This window comes from Corvus cornix, chromosome 1A (genome assembly GCF_000738735.6).
Source record: "Corvus cornix cornix isolate S_Up_H32 chromosome 1A, ASM73873v5, whole genome shotgun sequence".
Classification (NCBI taxonomy): domain Eukaryota; kingdom Metazoa; phylum Chordata; class Aves; order Passeriformes; family Corvidae; genus Corvus; species Corvus cornix.
The window spans coordinates 58281306-58302939 of record NC_047057.1 but is presented as its reverse complement, the minus strand read 5'-3'; the positions used below and the strand labels follow the sequence as shown (position 1 = coordinate 58302939).

At 42.0% G+C, this 21634-nt stretch overlaps 1 protein-coding gene across 3 annotated transcripts in view; it reads left to right on the top strand.

Moving 5' to 3' along the window:
* The window catches only part of AGK (acylglycerol kinase), a 37464-nt gene extending 15931 nt beyond the window's left edge, over positions 1-21533 (top strand). For all 3 annotated transcript variants that reach the window (XM_010410394.3, XM_039570569.1, XM_039570568.1), the window contains 11 exons: positions 591-683; positions 1615-1647; positions 3600-3694; positions 5756-5825; positions 6613-6692; positions 8742-8799; positions 11136-11280; positions 12379-12476; positions 14699-14769; positions 19049-19133; positions 21058-21533. In XM_010410394.3, coding sequence (XP_010408696.1) covers positions 591-683; positions 1615-1647; positions 3600-3694; positions 5756-5825; positions 6613-6692; positions 8742-8799; positions 11136-11280; positions 12379-12476; positions 14699-14769; positions 19049-19133; positions 21058-21195 — 966 coding nt within the window. In that variant the 3' untranslated portion in view covers positions 21196-21533. The remainder of the gene's footprint in view (positions 1-590; positions 684-1614; positions 1648-3599; positions 3695-5755; positions 5826-6612; positions 6693-8741; positions 8800-11135; positions 11281-12378; positions 12477-14698; positions 14770-19048; positions 19134-21057) is intronic.
* The last annotated feature ends 101 nt before the right edge of the window (positions 21534-21634 follow it).

The window sequence follows — 21634 nt, the reverse complement described above, 5'->3', positions numbered from 1 at the left end:
ATGTTTGGTAGTGTCAGACCTGAAAAGCTGGCAAAACAGGACTGGGTAAGGAAGTGAGGCTGAGATGGCTCTGCAAAAGACATTCATTTGGCAGAAAACAGTTCTGATGGTTTAAAAAGTCAGTACTCTTTGCTGCTAAATACATTGTCAGTGGCTGTCAGGCAGTGGCCTGTTGTGTCGTTGATGCTGTGTTTCAGGAGATGCATTTGAGCACTTTTACTGTTAAAGATACTGGGAGTTTTTCTGCAAGAGCGTGGTTGGCTTCTGGATTTGTTTCAATGTAAAATTACCTGAAAATATGATTATTGCTATGGTATTCTAGATCTATTGAGTAAGATTTGCTCTGATATTTCATTTAACCTGTGTGTGTGCGTGTTTGCTTGCACATATTATATTATGCATCAAACTGGTTTTATAAGTTGAAAAAAAAATCTCTGACTGTAAGTAATATACAGTACTGTGTGCCTGTATAAAAATAACTATTAACCAGATGGATAGATGATTTTTTTTCTAAGAGTATGTCTAAGTCTAAGAGACATACACTAGAAATAGTCATTTGAGTCCTCATGTTTGGGTTTCTGTTTCTTCAGACTGATTATGAGGGACAAGCAAAAAAGCTTCTGGAATTAATGGAAAACACGGATCTGATCATTATTGCAGGAGGAGATGGCACAGTCCAAGAGGTACTGCAGGAGCCTGGTTTGTTGAGAATCATAGCTGGGCTGAGGGCAAGAAGATTGAGTCTGTGCAATGTAGCAGCATCATAGCAGCTGTTCTTAGAGATCTGTCCCGCTCAGTATCTGTATTTTCAGTAAATGTTATATTATTCTGGGGGCAGAACACTCTGCTCATTGGTATTAGTCTTAAAGAGATGATAAGAGTGGGGACAAAAAGAGTGTGTGACATAACTGTCTTCCAGAACTTTATTCTAGAATGAGCAAACTCTTTGGAGGGACATGGTTCTAACTTTTTCTCTCTGTGTAATGTAGTTGTAATGGTTTGATTTTCAAAGTTCCTTCCTTTCTATATGCTCCCCAAGAGGAATGCATATTTTGCGAAGTGGGAATCAGATAATTTAAAAATTACGTGGGAATGACAACAAAGCACAGAACATACTTAATAAATGCCTATTGTCAAGATGATTAATGACAGGAGCAGAACTGGGGGATATTCTCTTTTCAAGTAAGACTGTGTTTTATTCAAGCAATTCCTGGTTGCCAGCTACTGGTTTCATAAGACAATGGCTAAATGAATGCAATGACCTTAAGAGAAAGTGATAAGAATACACGTGCAAGTTCGTTCTGGCCTTTTGTTAATTGCACTTACTGGTGCTGGTTTTGCATTATGCAGAGCATTATCCAGTGTTAAAACCTTTACACTGGCATTGGTTGTGGTGCCAGCATGTACTCGGGCACACTCATAACCCTGCTGTTTCCAACATGTTTGCAGGCTGAACATTCCTCCTTTCCTGTGTAAACAACTGTAGCACCTTCCATAAAAGAGTAGCTGCTCCTTAAATCTTTTCAAAGACTAAACATGGTTAAGAATTCCATAGCTTTTTACTGTAACTGAAAAATAAAATTCTTAGAGCTGAGCATTTGCCATGTTTTTCAGGTCATAACTGGACTTCTCCGTAGAGCAGATGAGGTGAGAAGGTGTCATTTTAAAAATTGTGTTTATTTCTTGGAGTGTCTTGTGCATCCATTGTGATGTCTTAGCCTCAGCTGCCTTCAGCAGACACGTTGCTTACTAATCTGGAGCCAGCTTGCTGTGTAATAAGCCAGCTGGGCTACTGTCCTGCAATGCTGCCTGTTGTTCTTTGTTCCCTTTCTGAGGGAGTGCAGTGACTCCCAAGGCATGGCTTTGGAAAGTTTCCAGTGTCAGAGCAGGGATTGTGGAGAAGCCAAATGCTCAATTTTCAAAGACCCATGGACCAGCTGTGCATGCCACTTTGTTTGGCAAAAGCATTGGGCAAAAGTACGTGTTTTTCTTGTATTTGTACAGGCTTGAAACCGAATTCAGTTCTGGTCACACTCTTACTGCTTTGGGATTGCTTTGCTGTTTCTTCAAGCAGTGCATACCTACCTATGCAGATGGCTGTACTAAGCAAATTTTAACCTCTCAAGGTGGATCACTCTGAATGGAAATGGAGAAAGATTTTTCTTTTTAAAGTGGGAGGACAGTGTTATTGAAGAAAGGAGGGAATCATTGTTCCCAGCACCTTCTGGCAGGAGCTGGCAAAAACTCAATTAAATGATCCAGACGAGATTATGATGATACCCTTGGCAGCTTGAATTGTTTCTGTTTGGGCATTTGCTTTGTCTGAATGTGACAAGGGGAACTCTGCAACCGAGTCAGTATTTTTAAAGGAGGGCTAGTTATATCAATTCTGAGAAATCACAGTTTTAAATTGAATATTATTATAGTTGGATCCTGAGACCTTTATTATCCAAAGATAGTGGAAGAAAAGTTTTAGAGGCTTTACTGGCTAGTTTCTCTTTATTTTTTTGGCTTCTTATCTTGATGTAGCTTGGATTGTTTTGCAGTAGTGTAGGAAATTCTGCATCCAGCACAATTACAGGTGGAATACCGCATTGTAGTATTGCCACTGTGTCACTTTGTGTCTTTGGGCAAGGAATTCTTGTACTTCATGTCACTCTGTCCTAGGAGCAGAGATCTGCACTTGAGCTTCCTCTCTCTGTGCCCTGCTTCCCTTTTCACTTGTGGGCGTCACACCACTGTTGCCTGCATAAGAAGAGCCTGTGCGAGGTATTCCAGAAGCCCTGTTCCTAGCAGCCAGGGGAGCAGAGCTTGACTGCAGGAGCTGCAAGCAGCCTCTCATCTGCACAGTGTAAAGCAGGGCTGAAGAGAATCAGAGCAGGGTGTTTGAGAGTGTTAGGATTCGCAGGTGACACAGAGACAGCAGGGGAGAGCGCTGGGGGGTGCAGTGAGACGGGAATTCCTGAGTGGCTGCGGATTGGCTGTGCCCAGGTGCTGCTGGCAGCATCGCCCAGGAGGGAGAGGGTGCACTGGGATATGTGGTATTTACACTGATTTGCTGACACGCTTCAAGAAGAGAGGTTTAAGATGAGGTGTAGGGTAATAACTTGCTCCTTCAACAAGCCCTTCTGCTGAACAGTGGTACAGAAAAATAGCATGGTCAGTGACTTCCAAAAATCTGCTGCTTCATGATTTGGATGGCAGAGGAATCAATTAATTTCCTTTCCTTAAGTGAGAAAATCTCTTTGCTATGCAAGGTTACTCTGTCAGAGGGGGATTTCTGCAGTGGTAAATGAGATTCAGAGCCTGTGATGCCACCATCAGTATTAAGAAAGATGGCGGATTGCTGGTAGAATCCATGCATTAGTTGGGATGTGGCTGCCAAACATGTAACATGTAACAATGCTCTTAATGGTTACAGAGAGCTCCTTTGTACCCATTTGGCAGTGGTGGGTTCACAGATTTGGGTGCCATGTTCTGAGTCATTGTGTGAGGAAGTGCCTGGCTGCTCAGTGCCAACGGGGTGATGCCAGACACAGCTGTGATCTCCACACAGGAAGCTTCATGCAAATGTTAATTTACTCTCCTCATATGTCCAGGCTGCCTTCAGTAAGATTCCTATAGGATTCATACCCCTTGGAAAAACTTGCACTTTGAGCCACACACTGTACCCTGAGTGCACGAATCAAGTCCAGTAAGTATTGCATGTTTCTGAGACACGGTTTGTTTCCAAGGAGCAGTGCTTCTTGATAGCTTGATGCTTTTCTTTTTCTTCTGTGTTACATAGAAGTTGGCAGTCTCTGGGCAGAGCCTGATGATTCTCTGGACTTGCCTGAGTTAATGACTTCCAAAAACTGACTAAAAATTAAAAGAAGGAAATGTATGTATTATTAGAAATCATTTGCTGTGGCTAATTTCTCTGTGATCGTGTGATGCTCAGCGTTTAAAAAGAAAGAGGGATTAAAAGGATCAGCATCTTAGGAAGAGCAAAAAAGGTATGACGGATATAGCGAGGATATGACAAAATAAGCCAAAAATAAGTCCTCTTTCTGACCCTTCTCCAGTCTAAGAATTGTAGAAACCAGTCCACATATAGCCTGGTTAGCACCTGCAAAGTAAGGCATACAAGAATATGGGAAAGGTTGGATCCCATTACTGACTTGCAGGGCAGCACTGACTTTTCCCTGAGGTGGGACTGATGCTGGCAGTAATCCAGCAACACAATTCTTACCTTCAGCATCCTGGATATGATCCAGTCTGGTGGTATCTGTTGCCTACAGTCCAGTTTGTTGCAGGATTGTTTCGTCCCCTTATAAAGAGAAAAGGAAGTCAAACAATCTTTCTTTTCCCCACACTTCTTTTCTTTTCAATTCTTCCCTTCCTTGTAATAATGATATAAATAATAATCAATATATTTTTCATCATAATAAATATATTTCTTCTTGATCCTGAAATCTTTTCACTCTCACTCTCCCACTAACTCATTATCATTTTTCTTTGTGGAACCCTTGCTGGTAGCCATCATACATAAAACCCAGGAGTCAACTGGCATAACATCCTTCATTAAAACTACCAGAGTGCTTTGAAGCTCAGAGAAGTGCACAAGGCTGTAATCAGCAGCTAAGATTAAAATAATAATTTATGTTTGGGTTCCAAAGAAGCTGTTTGAAATGGATGATCTTGTCCCAAGGTAGTGAACTGTGCAGGTGGGACTGCAGCACACTGGTGAAGTTGAAGGTAATTTGGCCAATAGGCTGCTGAACAACCTGCACCAGTAACAGAACCTGAGTTAAGAAGTGCAGAAGTGACATTTTCAAATAAATATTTGGGCTTTGGTTCCTTCAGCACTCTCTTACTTTGGAGTGTAGGAACTGTAAAGGTCTTAGAGAAAGATAAGAGCTGGGAGAGAAGATGGGCTGTGGGAAGAATAGCTTCCTTATCTGTCTCAGTATTCAAATCCTGATGAAACCAAGGGCAATTTCTCCCAGATTCGCATGGATATTGGGCTGGATCTGAAAACTGCATTTTTTCCTTGTCCTGCTGAGACCCTGGAAATGTATGCAATGTGGAAACTAAATATTACCCAACTTTGAAAACAAGGAAGCAGTTTCAATCAAATGTATGCTTTAAGGTTTGAACACAGACTATTTAGTGGACTTAGACACTTTGGTTACAAAATTTTTACACCTTGAAATGACGAAGTACCCTGGCTACTGTCCACAACTTAATGGAAACCTAAACGACATGAGCACTGCTGATAAGTAGATTTATGTTGATTGAAAACTTCAGAATAAATTAGCACATACAAATGCAGCTCAATCTCAGACACATGAGTTGAGACCAGTCATGCTGCCCCCTTCTCTCCCAGGCTGTGATACTTGCCACCACTAAAATAAAACCATGGTTTGGGTCCTTAGTGCATTAAGTATCTGAAACAGCAAGTAACACAGTTGGCCTCTGACCTACCAGCTTGGCTCAAAAAGGAGGAATCTCTCAAAAGCTTAGGCTGATAATTACCTTTTGCTTTTTGTGAATTCTGCTGTTTGTTAGGTTTTGTCATGTGTTGCAACCACCCATTTTGCTTTTTGATTTCAGTTAAGTGCAGCACGTTTCCCTGGGGTTTTTACGTTTGCTGAAAAAAAACCCTACCTGGACTCATACTGAAATTTGCTGAAAAAGAAATGTAATTTTAAAGCTTACACATTTCCTTTCTTCCTGTTTGTTTTCCTTTGCTTTTTTCCTATTTGTTTTGCAGGCATATTACTAATGCTACGTTGGCCATTTTGAAAGGAGAGACAGTTCCACTTGATGTCTTGCAGATCAAGGTGAAAGCATCTACTTATTTGGAGCCAAACATTCCTAAAACTTTCCTGTTCTCATGTGTTTATGTTTACATGGACTGCTTTTCCTCTGTGTATTGCTGTTACGAATTTTGGTTTATGATATCAGCAGTTCTGGTGGCAGTCATTTCTCTACCATGTGCTGTGGCATCAGACAGTCTAAGCAGAACAAAACACTAGAATGCCTCAACATCACCTTTCCTTGAGACTCAGAGAGTATTGATGAATACAAAACTTAATAACAGTGCTATTTCCGTAGCAATGGTGAGAGGTAGCAGTAGCTGGCTGCTGATTTGATGCATTTGTGTGTATTGTGAAGTTAATAGCTTTCTTTGACAAACTAAAAGATACAAAATGGGAGAACCTTTGACTATGCCCTGTATGGTTTTTGAATATTATTTTTCTGTTCAGTTGTAGAATGAACATTTCTGCAGTGAGAGTGTTGTGTCGCTGTGCAGAGCTCCTTGCTTTTGGCTGACAGTCAAATCCACAAAATGAAATGGCCATTGCTGGGTGTGCAGTCAAACTCAGGCTGCCTCTTCAAAACTTCACCTCTTATATTCCTCTCTGGAGCAGATGGAATGTACAATGCTTAAATTCTGCTAAGCTTTATTGCTGTTAGCTGTTTGTCATACCTCTTCTGTTAAACTTCCCTTTTGGGATTAATCACAAATCAGTTTTTATGTAGAAATGCTATTTTTCCAACTTCAGAAAATAAAGTTGGAAACAAGGTAAGAGAAAGCAATTTTGCAGTGTTTCTTTTTCTTTACAGGGAGAAAAGGAACAGCCTGTGTTTGCAGTCTCTGGTTTAAGATGGGGATCTTACAGAGATGCAGGAGTTAAAGTTAGCAAGTAAGAAAAACTGGTTTTTGAAACCGTACCTTTTTTAGCATCTGTTGCCTAAAAAGACACATCCCCCTCTCTCAAGTAAGTCTTTTTTTGGGTGTAGGCATCTGACAGGCAGAGGCACCCACTCTTGCTAGGTCTTGCATTACACACATGGGAGTGCAAGATGTATCAGAATTTCTGTAATTTGAAATAAACAATTATTTGGTGCTGACCTATTCCTTTATGTATTTATTTTCTTCTTGCCTTGTGGTATCTGCTTCTGGAACTTTATTCAGATTGTGATGGGAAAATCTCTCCCTTGAGTAAAGTCTGAGTAAAGTCTAAGTAAAGTAATTGGCCATTGTTTTTCATCATCTGCCAATGAAAAGCTGCATGCGGACTCTGAAACTCAATTCCAACAAGGGACATCAGATGCAGTAGAGATGTCCTTCAGTTCCTGCCAGAAATGGCGTGGACTGTGCTATCTGATGACTGTTCTCTGAATGTTAAACTCATAATTATTGGGCTTTCTCCAAATGGACATTTAACATGTCACTGTCTGTGTATCAAATGACAAGCATTATCTGCTGGAGGAGCAGCGGGGCCAAAGCTGCTCACCTCCCAAGCTCTTATGGAGGAAATGCAGCTGTAAGGAAATACCATGTACTTTGTGAATGAGCTATCTGTGTCGGGAAGGAAGAGGTAGCAGACCTTTGGAGTCTGTTTGGAAAGCATTTGAGTAGGTTTGAGAAGTGATGTGGGATGGGAGAGATGCAGTAAATGGTCATGTTGTTTGTCCCTGGGAAGCCAGGGACATTCTTAGTAGGCTGTGTAGGTGCTGACTTGGCTGTGCTGCAGGCTCTCCTGCTAATTGCAGCCCCCAGTTCAAGGAAGTGCACTTCTCTCTGCTCTACACTCCTACTGGGCTTCCTGCCTATGCCCAGGTTTTCTCCTGGTGTCAGCCTTCACATCTTTCCCTGCAGCACTTCCGTTTTGTAAGAGTCCTTTGGGCTCAGTGCTGGAGGCATGACAGCACTTTTGTATGTGAGGCACACGAACATCCTCAAGCCTTGCTTCCTTCTATAAATGCTTTTGAATGCAGAGAAACATATCCAGCTTGGAAAGCACTTCAGCAACAAATGAACAGGTGCTCAGATCTGCTTGGAACAAGATCCACATGTGCTTGTCCTGTTTTTATACTTTCCCACTTCATCCACTTTTGCTCCCTGTGAGAGATGGGTTATTGGACTAAAAACATTTGGTGTGTTCTAGTGCAGCTGATCTTAAACTGAAAAGAACTCAAAGGGAGTTAAGCTTTAAGACACAGTTGCAGAAATGTGCTTGACTATCCCTCTGCTAAGCGTGCTGCTGGAGACCCGGTGCTGTATTATGTTACTATTTTACAGACAATTTCATGGCTCGAGGGGAGTGGTGGGACAGTTGCATGCCTTAATGGTTAATGATATCCTTAGATCTGCAGTACTCTTGAGCTGGTGCTGTTTAATGTGCTTTGTTGACCCTCTTTGGTGAAAGATGGTGATCAAAATGTGTGCCAGGCCTGCCTAAATGCAGTCACGTCTTTAGATTTCTGTACAGTGCTGTGTGGCTGGCAGGATTTTTATTTTGTAAAACCCTGATTTTGATGTGAGAATCCTTTGGGACTAATGAATGTTTGCTGGTTCTTTTGTCGCTGAAACTTTTGATTTTTTGTTTGTTTCCTCCCTCCTTTGGAAACGCTGTATTGCATATTGTGGAGATGCACACCACCAGCTGTTAGACCACATCCCCAGTTGTCTCCTGTAACAAGGTAAAATTCTGATAGTAGATGTCCTGCTGCCTGTAGTGAAGATTATACACTGCATTTTGGTGGTGTGTAACTCAGGATAAGGTTGTCACTGCTAGGCTGCTGGTGATGTGTAGAAACTATCTGACAGTATCAAAAAGCTGAAGGTTGTCAGGGAGCACTAACTCAGTGGCAAACAAGCCTGTGTGCTCTGACTTCATGCAAAGTTTCCCCCTTTCCTAATACTGACTCCAGGATATCTTAGAAGTTCTGTTTCTGTTCTTTTTCAGGTACTGGTACCTTGGGCCTCTGAAAACCAAAGCAGCTCACTTTTTCAGCACATTTAAGGTAAGTATTTATTGTGAGGAAAGTGTTTTTGTTTGGGAAATGAACAGGCTGACTTTGTTTTGTATAATCTATCTGCAAGCTTTTGTGAAGGATTCTGGTAACAATATAAAATGGGAGTGAAACTCAACTTGTTAAAAAGCCTACCAGTTGATAGACTTCTGAAGAAAGGAAGGGGAAGAGAAATACTTTTTTAAAAAATTTCCTTTACTGGGGATCTATTGCTGCAAGATCACCAGGGGAAGCCAATAACCCCCTGTGAAACTGGTGAGCAGCAGTGGTGGTGAAGTGCTAAAGTGCTCAACCACCTTTTTTCAACAGTCTTTGTAATAACATTTCACTCTGATTTATTCATCTGGCAGAAGGATCTATAATTAGACTGCTCATGCACATTGATAATCAGGCTTCCTTGTGTAGTAAAATGAAGGTGAATAGCTTTTATCTTGCCTTAAACTTTCCTGTTGCTTAAAAGTGATCCTGGAAAGATTAAAATTTGACCTGCATGAAAGGTAAGGCATTTTCATTCACGTGGTTTTCCTGTTCTCTGAACATACAAGGAACCTCATGAAAGGCAGTGGAAATACCCAGGAGCTGGTGCAGTAGATCAAATAGTGCAGTCTAGCCATGCTGTCTGTGACAGTGCCAATGCTTCCCTTATAGCAAACTGCTGTAAAGGAGGGCTTAATAGTAAGGTATCCAGGAAAGTTGGGGTGAGTTTTCCCCCCCATCCCCAGAAAATCTGAGGTTAAGCTTCTGTGTGCTGGCATTCTAGGTAGAAACCTATTCTTCATTTCTGTCCAACTCCTTTCTCGCTTCCTTTGAGTCCTTAGGCTCATTTGGGGGTGGTGGTAGTGGATTTCTCTGGTGAGCCGTTAATTGTACATTAAAAAGATCTGTTTAACCTGCTGAAGGTTAAAGAGAAGTGCCCACTTCTTCGGCTATTTAGATAGAAAAGTTTCTACCTGATCTCCCCTGATGGTGGTATTCATTGCTTTTATGTGCCTCGTATGTTAGCATTTCGTTAATTTCTACAAGAAGTGGCTCCAGCCTGTTGAGCTTAATCGCTTCCTGGCTGGTGTTTGCTGTTGCATACTTCATATTTTCTGTTTTTACTGTGGGTGTCTTTTGAAACAGGATGGCCTGTAGCTGAAAAAAGTGTAATTGGAAAGAGCTCACTTCTGATATTGGTAGGGGCATTGTTATGAGTGTTATCCTCTCTTCTAAAATACACAGCCTTAAATTACCACAGCATTGCTGCTTTTCCATTTAATCATTAATATTTATTGTTTGTGTACGGCCCTACTGATACAACCTCTGTTTGTCCTGCTTATTATGTAAGTATGAGAGTGAAATCTTTCCTTGTTCTCAGAGGTGTGAGGTGAATTAGCTTAACAACCTATGCTACATGATCCAAAACTACTTCTCAAGTTTTATACATAGAAAAATAATGGTATTGAGTTCATGTGGGCTCTTGGCTGTGTTGTTTTCGTATATAGATTGAAAAGCCAATGAAATTATTCCCTCCCTAAGTCCTGTGTTTGGAGCATTTTGGAAATTATTTTCAAAACAGTGACAGGAAATAAACTTTGTCAACATCTGGAGATATTTCAAAAGCTAAGGTTCTTCTGTAGCCCTGGGACTGGAATCTGAAATATCACCAAGAATAATGTGTTAGTACTTTTCTTTTTCTTTTTTTTTTTTTTTTCCCCTAAGGTGCTTTGTGGAGCTCATGTGACTTGCCTTGAGACCTGTTGTGTTGCTGTTTATAAGCACCTGACTATCAGGCCAGGTCTGGATTGTTTGAGTTGCTGGAGAGCAAAGGCCTGTCAGGTTTTAGTGCCCCTTGGCTGCACACAGCACTGTAGTCTTTGTCTGTTTGCACTGGATCCTGCTGAGCAGTTGCTCTTTGAGGTTGCGTTTGTGCCATACAGAAACCAACTGTGCTTTCAGACATTAATGTTGACCTTGCTGGTTTGGGTTGTTCCCTCCAGCCAGAAGCAGCTGTGTCACCCTGCCACACATCAGCAGCAAGGAAAACATCCCTTCACCCTGTGTTCACAGAGGGGAAAATGCCTTCACTTCTGTGCAGGGAAGGATTAGATTAGTGGATTTGGGAACTGTGGGTAATCTTTTTGAAACTGCAGAAATGTCATCTCACCCATGAATCTGGAGACTGGAGAGCCATAAAGTAGGCTGAGGCAGCGGGGGGGTCTGGGTAGCTCTGCAGGACTGTGTGTGAGTACACAATAAAAAGGCTACAGGACTAAACAGAATAAACAGGTAAGTGCTAAACAAAATGCCCTTTTATCATCTGTATTTCCTTTCTGTGTAAATCCAAGGAGTGGCCTCAGAAACATCAAGCTGCTCTCATGTACCTGGGTCCAACTGAGAGACCTCCAGAAGAGCCAGATGAGAAACCGTCCAGACCTCCTTTGTATGTGAGGCTTTACAGACGGCTTCGATCGTACTGGTCATCTCCCAAAGGTGGGCTGGGTGTGTTCTGGCATGAACTCACAGACAGGCTCTACTCCTCTGATAGGTCCAGGGGTGTGTTGTGTGGAGGGCCTGTCTACTTTACTGCTCTCTTTTTTATTACTATTATTTATGTGTTTGTTTACTTTTTTCGTTTATTTAAACTGTGATTTTTGTCAAGATAGTTATGGTGGTATCTGTCAGAAATGGAACAGAGTGGTCCTGCCAATGTTTGTGGTCTCATAAACAAATACTCATTTGTAAAGAGACCAGGGTATTCTCTGGACTCACAGTTGCCACTGCTGTGGAGGCATCCATAGAGGTTACTTGGCACTTCTGGGTGAGCTTCTTGAAATCTTCTTCCAGCAGAATGGCTTCTTAGTGAGCTGGGGAGAGAGGAGCAGCCTTTGCTTTCCAGGGTGGGGAGAGTTGCTGACACAGAGCAACAAATGTTACTTTAAATAGAACAGTAAAATTTGGGCCATGCAGAAGCCCTAAATTTCTCTGGGTGCATTAAATTCTTTCTGTACCATAAACTTTGTGTTCTCTGAGCCTCTCTTGGGTGGGGCTGTTGTCTGGGCAGTGCACGTGGCAGGCCACAGGAGGAAAGAGAGTGGGTATTTTGCATAGTCTGGTACAAAGACCTCGTTCCTCCTTGGCTAGCAGAGGTGATTCATGCAGGAGCATGAACCAAGTGACCTGGATAGGAGAACTGAACTATCGAGCTTCCTCCTGTAGAAAATATGTGTTACCACAGCATTCTGAACACTGGATTCTTGGTTTTTTTGCAGCAGCATTTAATGGGTTTTCTAAGTGTTCCTGTAACCAGCCCAGGAGATCTGTTACTCCCTGGACATAAGGACTCACAGAGCTGTGATGTACTGTGCTTGACAGTCTTTTCTGCTACTGTGTAAATGCTGATGGTATCTTTTTCTTTTCCTCAGTACTCCCAAGCTCCCTTTTCCCTTTTTAAGATTTTGACATTTTAGAGAAACAAAACTAGTGGCCAAAATGGCTCTGACTGATTTTTCTGTCTGACGTCATGCTTCGTAGTGATCTGTGTAATTAAATTCCACTTAATGATTGGTATCTTCTCTTCCTGATATGCAGAATTCCCCCAGGAGGTAGCTCCAGAGGACTGGGAAGAACTGAAGCTATCCACTATTGAGCTTTCCATTGCAACTCGGAACAGGCAGCTTGATCTAACAGTAAGACAATAACATAAATGGATTCCAAATGCTGCCTGCTCAGAGTTTTCCTTTCTTGCTGAACTCCCATTCTTGTGTCTATATAAATAACATTTACTACCTCGTGTAAGAAGAGGTCCATGATTGAATCCAGGAATGGGCAAGTTTCAGAGCCAGTGTAAAAGTACTGGAGACCAATGTAAAACTGGGATGCAGTGGGATCAGAAAGAATTTGTACAGCAAGGTTTCAGTAGCCAAACAGAAGCTTTAGGATTGCCTGTCAGTAAACTAAGCACCAAGAAGCATTCCTTTTCCTTTTTACCTATATGAGAGTGATTCTGTTTCATCAACTACTGCTAGAAGGAAGCTGAGCCTGAATGTCTAGCTGGAATTTTTGATTTTTCTCTCTTTTTTTGGACTTTCAGAGTGGAGTTAAAAATAATTGGTACTAGGGAAAAGACAGGGGCTACACTGATTTGAAGGAAAGGAAATGCAAGTGGCTGTGGAAGAATAGAAGCAAGGCAGCAAAGGAACTGTTCTTGTCATAACCTTCTCAGCATGTTCATGCTGTTCATTCATTGTTTTAGAACCTGTCTCTGGCTTATGCCTGTGTTTTGGTGCAGTTTTACTTCTGGGAAAGCTATTTGGATGTATGTCAGTCTTTACTGGAAAATGCAAACACAGTGATCCTATACTTGTGAGCTTCCCTTCGTTTCCTCCTCATGGCTTCAGGAAACCCTTGCCACTATACCCAGGTTAACAGGAAGTGTTGAACTCACTGCAGCATATTTCTTCCTTAGAATTCAGGGTCTTTAAGAACATGAAAACTTGAGTGATATTGATGTGTTATTTTGTAGGATCAGACCAAAAAAACCCAAACAGGAGAGTATAGTTTTTAAAATGTTCTCCTGTTTTCTCCTTAGAATGTACCACATGAACTTCAGTTTCTTCTTTGTTGTGGTTTATTATTTGGACTGTCAGTGTCCTAGTAATGGTAGAAGCTAGACAGAGACTAGTATTTTGGGGTTTTTTTAGTGGTTTCTAGATGGCACTCAAACACAAGAGATTTGGTTACTGAACTGGATTGGAGTCAGTGATATAAAGTAATAACAGACCTGCCGAGAACTGAAAAAGTATCTTGATTGGCACAAACTAGCCCTTATGCCCTTTTTTTGTTGTTGGTTTTGTCTCCTTCAGGCCTTCAAGATGCACTTTAATATTGGTTTGGAAAAAAAAGAAGTGATGTAGGGTTCTCAGGTCTCTTGCACAGCCTAGAAAAATGGACAAGTTCATGTTAGACCAGTTGTACTTTCCTGTTGTAGAGTTGGAAGTATCTTGATGCTGCATCTTTTTTTCTACAAGTGTGGACCCTTACTACTGCTCTAAAGTCCCTCTCTTGTAACCATTGTCCCTGTAGCCCTCAAAGCTGAATAGCAACTCTCTGGAATCGATACCAGGCCGTATCTGCTGACTGCTGCCAGCCACTCCTGTCTCGAATCTCACCTCAGATTCGTGCCTAGGCTGCCCCATTGAAGAGAAGCTGATAAAGCCATACAGATGCAGCACAAGCAGTGCCAAGACTACATCTGCAGAACAGCAAAGGAATAGACCAAGTTATACTAATAGATGCATTTATTTTTACTTTCGTCATTTTGATTGCATCTGCACTAGGACTTTTTCCAGGACAGAAATATTAAAATAAATGAAAAAATAAGTTGCATCTTAATCAAAGTTGCTTTCCCAGAAAAAGCTTTACTGTATACTCAGTTTAAGGTCAGGCTGTAAATAGGAAAGAAGCTAAGTAAGGAGTTTAAAGGATTGTTACCAAGGACACTTTGATTTCCAATTTGTATTGTTTAAAATGCTCTTACTGTGGTGCTTGGTGGCCAAATGTTGTATCATTGTACTATTGCTGAAATTCATGAAAGACCCATTGAATAGAAATTAAATTAGTAAACCTAAGAGATCTGCTATTGTCTTTAAACGTAACAAGAAGCCAAATGTGTGACTCATTATTTTGCTTCTTGTGGTATTTATTGAATATTCATTAATGGGAAAATACTGTCTATAATTTCGAATTCAGATCTCAAGTTGAGATTTGAATAAAGCATGAAATGCAGAAATGCATCTTCCGCCTCCTTTTGTGGGACAAAGGACTGGCCGTTGTGTGAACATATTGCAGTATCCTGGGTGTGGCATTTTCAAATGTTAACTGCTTGATTTCTGAATCCTTTTTTGCACAGCGCACTGAGGACTTCATGGACATTTGCATTGAAGCAGAGAGTATCAGCAAAGGGGAGTTTGTTCACAGAGGGTGAGTATGGGAATGCTGTGAAAAGGGGACAGAATCTCAGAAAAGTGTACTGGTTTCCTCTCATGCTGTGCTGCAAAATTCAGAAGCAGAGGACTGCAAAGCACAGCAGTCAGTAATGCTTCATGGGGGCTAATGATTTTGGTCTTTAAAATTCTTACTCATTTTCTGCTTCTCTAAACAAGGCAGAACTACAGAACCTGGAGTGTTGGTATTCAGAACCTGGAGTTCTCCCTAGCTTCTGAGTTTGCTATACCTTTCATCTTTTCCCCTGTTGCTCTAAGTCAGTACTGCTTGGATATTACTGTCATAACTGAGTTCTATAGGCAGCCATGCAGACTTACCCCAGAATCTTTGAGCCCTAGCTGCTCAGTGGGTTGAGAGGTGGGTCACAGAGCTGGTGTATTTGTACTAGTGGTACCTGGGAGTTCTTGGCCCTAAGGAAAAAGCTTCCTTGTCTCAATAGCTCTTGTGAGAAATTAGGTCTGAGCTGGAAGAACTTTGGAAGATGTGAATTTAAACAGGGACTTTAAGCAAATGTATTGGTCCAGCTTGTACATGGAATAAGAAGGCTGCAGGAATGAGGAAGCAGCATGTGAAGAAAGTGAATGTTACTCACTTTCCTTTGTGCTTGTGGTGTTGCCTTGTAGTGTGCTTGTTCCTCCTGCTCTCACCAGATGCAAATCAGAGCTGCCTTTTCTGGCTCCTTCTTACAGTCCCACTCACAAATACATTGCGGCTTCAGTGCAGGTTTTATCAGCAACAGATTTTCCTGCTAAATCCGAGGGAGCTCCTCTCCATATTACCTTTTAATTTGCTGTTTTCTCAGTCTTCGAGCTCCCTCTAGTGAAAACAATGGGAGGATTTCAGTGCAGTTTTACCTGCTTGTCATCACCCTAATAATTCCCGCAAGATACTTGTTTATAATACCAATGGCAGCTCAGGCCCCTTGTTTCAGCATCCCAGGAGCCTCAGTGGGAATAGAAGTTTCTGACCTATGCAAACACTGTAAGTGGGGTTACCACCTGCAACTGCTTTTAAATTGCATGAGCATGTGGACCATGGTTGCTTGGGACTGATTTGTTTGCTTTGAAGGCTACAGAGGGAAAGGAGGAGGTGGTTTTCCTATTAGAAGCAAAAGGAATCTGGTTTCCTAAAGGAGCGAGACAAAGGAGATGCTGTTCTGAGTTCTCAAAGACTTTGCTAGCAGAAAAAGGTAGATGAGCTTGTGTGACTTGAGGGAGGCATATTCAAGTGTATTCCCACTGTAAGTAATACCTCTTGTGTTGACTGGACATGCTTCCTGCAGTAGTGTGGTACATTTTCTGACTACAGTTAGTGTCGTGCAGAAAAAGCCTCTGAGGAGCATTAGCATTGCCCTGCTGTTGAGAGCTAATTAGAGGCAGTACTGGAAGCTTTGAGCTGTTCAAGCAAAGTTCAGAGAAACAAGCTCTTTTGATTAAATAGTGCCAAAAATCCTGTAGGTAACAAAGAAAGACAAAGAGAGGTGTGTGGGGTGGGGGAGCAGTGGGAGGGACTGGTTAGTTGTACAGAGAGGAGTCACAGCAGAAAAAATGTGCCCTGTTTTCTCAAGGCTGAATCAGGGTGTTCAGAGATCCCACTGTGCCTTTGCCAGCTGGGTTTTGAGTCAAGCCCATTATCAGAGGCCCCCCCATTGCCTAGCACAACAGGGTTTGTCTTTGGAAATGTGTGAAACAGCTCTTTCTTTTTTCTTCTTTTTTAGTGCATAGTTTAAATACCAGAATTTGGGGGGTTGGAAAGATTTTTAGGGGAAATACCTTATCAGTGCAGATATAAAAAGGTTTTTTATATTGGAGAGGGCACTGACATGAGCTGCTGAGAACTGATGGGTCACACAGAGAAAACCATGCATCCAGCAGGAAACTACCATGGAGGCTCAGGCAGTGTGTGTGTCTGGGGAGGTGTGGAGATGCATCAGTGTGCTGGAGGGTAGCTGCTGTTGAATTTCAAAGAAAGGAGGAGGTCATCCCAGGTGTATAAAAGTGCCCTCTGGCTGTGGATCAAATTTGTGTGAACAAGAGCATCTGCAGCAGCCATAGAGCCGATGTTTAGATAAGGTGGGGAAGAAGAGTTGTTTGCAATGGAGAGCTTACTAAGAAGTGCTGCAGGGAAGGAGAGCAGGCATGGAAAGTGTGGCATCAGTAATCCACATCCTGGTAGCCAGTTTAGATTGTGTATATGTACGTATGGAGAGCTGTCACTCTGGGGCATGAGTACAGTTATCAGCAACAGTACAGCAAACTGGGGTGTTTTTGTTAGAGGCCTCACTCTAAATTGTTTCACATTGGCAGCTTCTGGAGATGAAAACTAGGTTCCAGTTGTATGTTATGTGCTGTAGGTGTTGTGGTTCTCTCTCTGCCTGTATTTTTGTGATTCAGCATATAGAGTGGGATGCAACAATCAATAGAAACTTGCTGTTAGACTTCTGGTCTTGTTCCTGTTTCACATTGCTGTCTGGTCTTGAGTGAGGAGCAGAGTCGAAGGGAAATGAATTACGATATTTTTATGTGGGACCGCTAGAGGGATGATACTGCAAGTGGGGTTGTGTCTTACTTGTTTCTACCAGTGTTATCCTTTGATTGATCTTTGATTCCATGTCTTGGCTTTTTTGAGTTTACCTTGACCTCATAATTACATCTCTATAGAGAGCGCTTCATGTGCCTTCATTGACCAAAAAAATCTGCTTGCTCCCCGGAGTATGCCTTGTGTGTATCTAGTATCTAGGACCCCGTATGTTAAACTCCAAGCAGGTTAAACTTTAGGTGGGAAATCTTGCTGCTTGTTTGTACAGCACTGTATAAACTGACAGTATTGCATGCCATCAATGATTTATAATTTATATTGCTGGAGGATGTTTAATTCCCTCACAGTCACTCATCAATCTTTTAGTGTATACATATTTGATTAAAACCAAACTTGCACTGTTAGTATTGCTTCCGTCCTTCCCTGCCCTTTCCTTAGTTTTTCTTCCTTTTGTCTTTGATTAGCATCTCCTGTTTCAACCCTCTCTTCTCATGTTCCTTCTCTGGGATTTTCTGTGACTTTAAGAGGTGCTTGCCTTCCTCAGGGCATAGAAGACTTGGTATACAGGGAGATTCTGACATGTTTTTGTGAGTTCTTCTCCTGGGCAATACTGAAATACACTCTGCTTTCATATCAGTCTACAGGATAGATGGAAATTTGGGGACAGCCGGCATTGCCCATCAGAGGAACATCTGTGATAATTCTGCCATGCTTGAGAGTTATGGTGTATTAACACTGTAATTCTGTGCTGTTCTCTTTGCTATTTGTGTGTTGCTGTGTGTCTGGAGAGGAGCCCAAGCTGACAGGTTTCTGCCTGGGGTGCAGTGTACCCTTTGCCAGTCAAAAGGTTACGTGTGTGGTCAGTCAGGAGGCCAGAGGAAGGTCAGCACAGCCCAGAGCTTGTGCTCCCTCTGCAGCAGCACTTGTGGGGAAAAGGAATCACAACTTGCTGTTTTGTAACACAAGTTACACTAGCTGAGCCAGTGACAGGAAAGCAGCCTAAAACTTGAAAAAGACCATGTGGCACTTGCACCACCAAGCAGTTTCTTGGAAAACTGCCTTCCATGTGCTCCCTTTTGACATCAGCAGGAGTAGGAAAGGAAGCAGCACTTATCTAAGTGCAGTACATAAACAAGAATGTCACAGGCACCAGAAGAGAGAAACTGACAAAAGCAGATATGTTACTTGGAATGGATAAAATGATGGGGGTTTCTTCATGAGTGATAACAGAAGCAGCTGATAAGACCAATCATGCTGCTGATTGGTGTCGATATGGAAAACATGGGGGTTTTGTTAGTTTTGAGATAGTAATTTAATGGTTCAAATAATTCTATCTTTCTTTGGCTTAGGGTCGTTTAGGTTGCTGGTAAGTTTAGGTGCATGGGATGTGAGGAGATGGTATTCACTGCAGGAAGTTCACAGTTCAGCATGGAAGTGAAGAGCACAAAACTGTGCTCTATGTTCAAATATATTCAGTGAGCCTCAGAGCAGAAGCTGGTTGGAGGCTGTCGGTGCATTCTGGTATGTATTGACTGCAGCAGAAGAGGGAAGGACTCTTCTACTTTTTCACAGTTAAACCCACAAATATTTGTATAATTTATGTAACCTCTAAGTTTACCAAATGCATAGTGATTTACCACAACAAAATGTCATCCTTGAAGAAGGCTGTTTCTGAGAGAAACATGTCCTTACCTTACCTCTCTTTTGGTTTGGACAGAAGTCAAAAGATGCGTGATCCACATATGTGCCCTGAAGGGAGTCAGTGCATCCAAGCCAGCAGATGCATCTTGCAACTTCCAGAGGTGAGAAGCTGAGAGAGCTGAAAAACTCTTTCACTTTGTTTCTTGTACCTGTTGATGCTGCACTTGAAGAAATTCCTACTCTAAACCTGGGAGATGATTGATTACACTGCAGGTGAGACACTCAGTTCCACAGTGCAGCTAATGAGGCCCTTGCCAGGACTGACATACTGCACTTCCCCAGGTGGTCTGTAAACCTGAGGGGGAGCTTTGTTCTGCCAGGAAATAGTGGCAGATCTTTTATGAAGACAGTCCTGGTGGTTAAAGGGTCTCTTACTTGAGTGTATTGCATATGAACAGGAAGTTCCACCTGAACATGAGGAAGAACTTCTGGAAGAAGAACTTTACTGTGCAGATAATCAGGCACTGGAACAGACTGCACAGAGAGGTTGTGGAGTCTCCCTCACTGGAAATACCTAAGAGCCATCTGGACACAATCCTGTGCAATGTGCTCTGGGATGACCCTGCTTGAACAGGGAGGTTGGACCAGATGATCCACTGTTGATTCCAACATACCCATTCTGTGATTCTGTGATATGCAGATCTTCTTCTCCTTAGCATTGAAGATGTGTACATTTTGCCCTAGAAAACACTGTGCTGTAGAGAAGAAGATTAATATTGGAGACAAAGGAGGGTAAGACAGGGCAAGGAAGCTGAGATCAGTATAAGGATGTGCCTCAAAACTTTGAAATGATGAAGCTGAGAAAGAAGACAAAGCTGTGCCCACCTGTGTAATTTAGATTCATCTTTTCCTGCCTCTAAGCTGTTATTGTGGCCCTGGGAGGGCATTTTCTTGTTTATACAAGGACATCAAATCAATCTCATAGATAATTTCTGTCTTCAAATGATCTATCATTTGGCAAAATAATTCCATATTAAGGGAGAATAGAATGTGTTGAAAGGCAAAAAAATCTGTCACTACCAAGTAAAAATAATGAATTATGATGTCATGATTAACTGGCATCCTAATACTTGCACTGAATTCAGATCATGGCAGATTTGTGATTCTGAAAGAACACTCTGCAGTGCTGGGCTAAGTACAGCTGGGCCATAAGTAAGGGTTGTGGTATAAAACGAGCTGTTCATACTGCAGCTGCTGCTGAGATCTTTGGAACATGGGTGCATGGTACAGGGCAGTGCTGTTCAACTCCATGGCCCAGCTCCAGTGAAGGAACTGGGGGCAGCTCAGATGAGTCTCACCAGCTTATGTTGATGGAGGTGGACTGCTTTGCTGTACCTTTTGTACTAGAACTTGTAAAAGTTCCTCTAGTCTGTGCTGTTCTGGTGTCTGAGTTCCCTTGGAGTTGGTTTGAGTGTCCATGTAGCACAGCCCTCCCATGAGTCAAGGGCATACAAAGCAGTCACTGAAGTTGTTTTTACGTAAAGTCAGCCTGCCATTTTGATGAATGGTTTTAATCACATGGTGACTTTATCAGCATTAAACACTTGAGAAAATTCTACTGTTGAGTAATTCCTGGCCAGTACATTACTTTGCATCTCATGTTTCAGATCAATATAGTGAAACAATACTGAAAGGGGTTTGTAACATGGATTTAATAGAAGTTACTTAACAGGCATTTCTGCAGATTAGTTTATGTCACCACTGGCAGACCCAAGATCTAAGTGCACATAATTGTAGTTCCAATAGCAAAGAATCCTTCAGTATAAACAATGTGGGTCATTAAAGCTTCCTAGTGTTTAATTATCACTAATTAGTAACTAAGTGAGGTAACATCTTATGCACCAGACTCTTAACACATTCTGTGCAGTGAAGGATAGGTCTCCCTGTTGTGGAGAGCAAATGGGCTGGAAGACAGAGGCATCTTGGTTGAGACTCAGCTAAGTATTCACCTGTAGTCTGTTAGTAAAATCAGCATTACAGGCTTGCTGAAATGATGTGTGATGTTTGACTGTTGTCTGCACACAGGGCGCTGAGGGATCCTTTGGCATTGATAATGAGGAGTATGAAGCTATGCCTGTGGAGGTGAAGCTCTTACCCCGGAAACTCCGCTTCTTCTGTGATCCCAGAATGAGGGAGCAGATGCTGCAGGCAGCAGTACAATGAGAATTCATGGCAGAGGGGCCAGTGTTAAACAGTCTTACCAGGGTCTCTTCAAGGCACATGAGACCTAACTAACTTGATTAACCCCACTAGACTAATAAGCCTTTTGGCTATTTTTATGTGTGAGGTACTTCCATTGGAAGTGTATGATTTGACTGGTCTCAAAGGGGTTAAAAATGCAAATGAAAATTCTGAAAAGTGCATGTTAACTTGATGGCATCTTTTTTTTCCCCTCCCCTAAGAAGTCATCATTGTTCCATTTACAGCACTGCAGGCTGAGTGCTGTGTGCCAGATGCTACTGCTGTAATGCAATTGTACATTAAAGTAAAATGAAAGTATACTTGTCCTTGTATTCTAAGAGTTTAGACCTACTTTACCCATGTAGAAATCTTGCAAAACCTGGGATCCTGGAAAAAAAATTATTTGGGGGGGAGTAGTGCT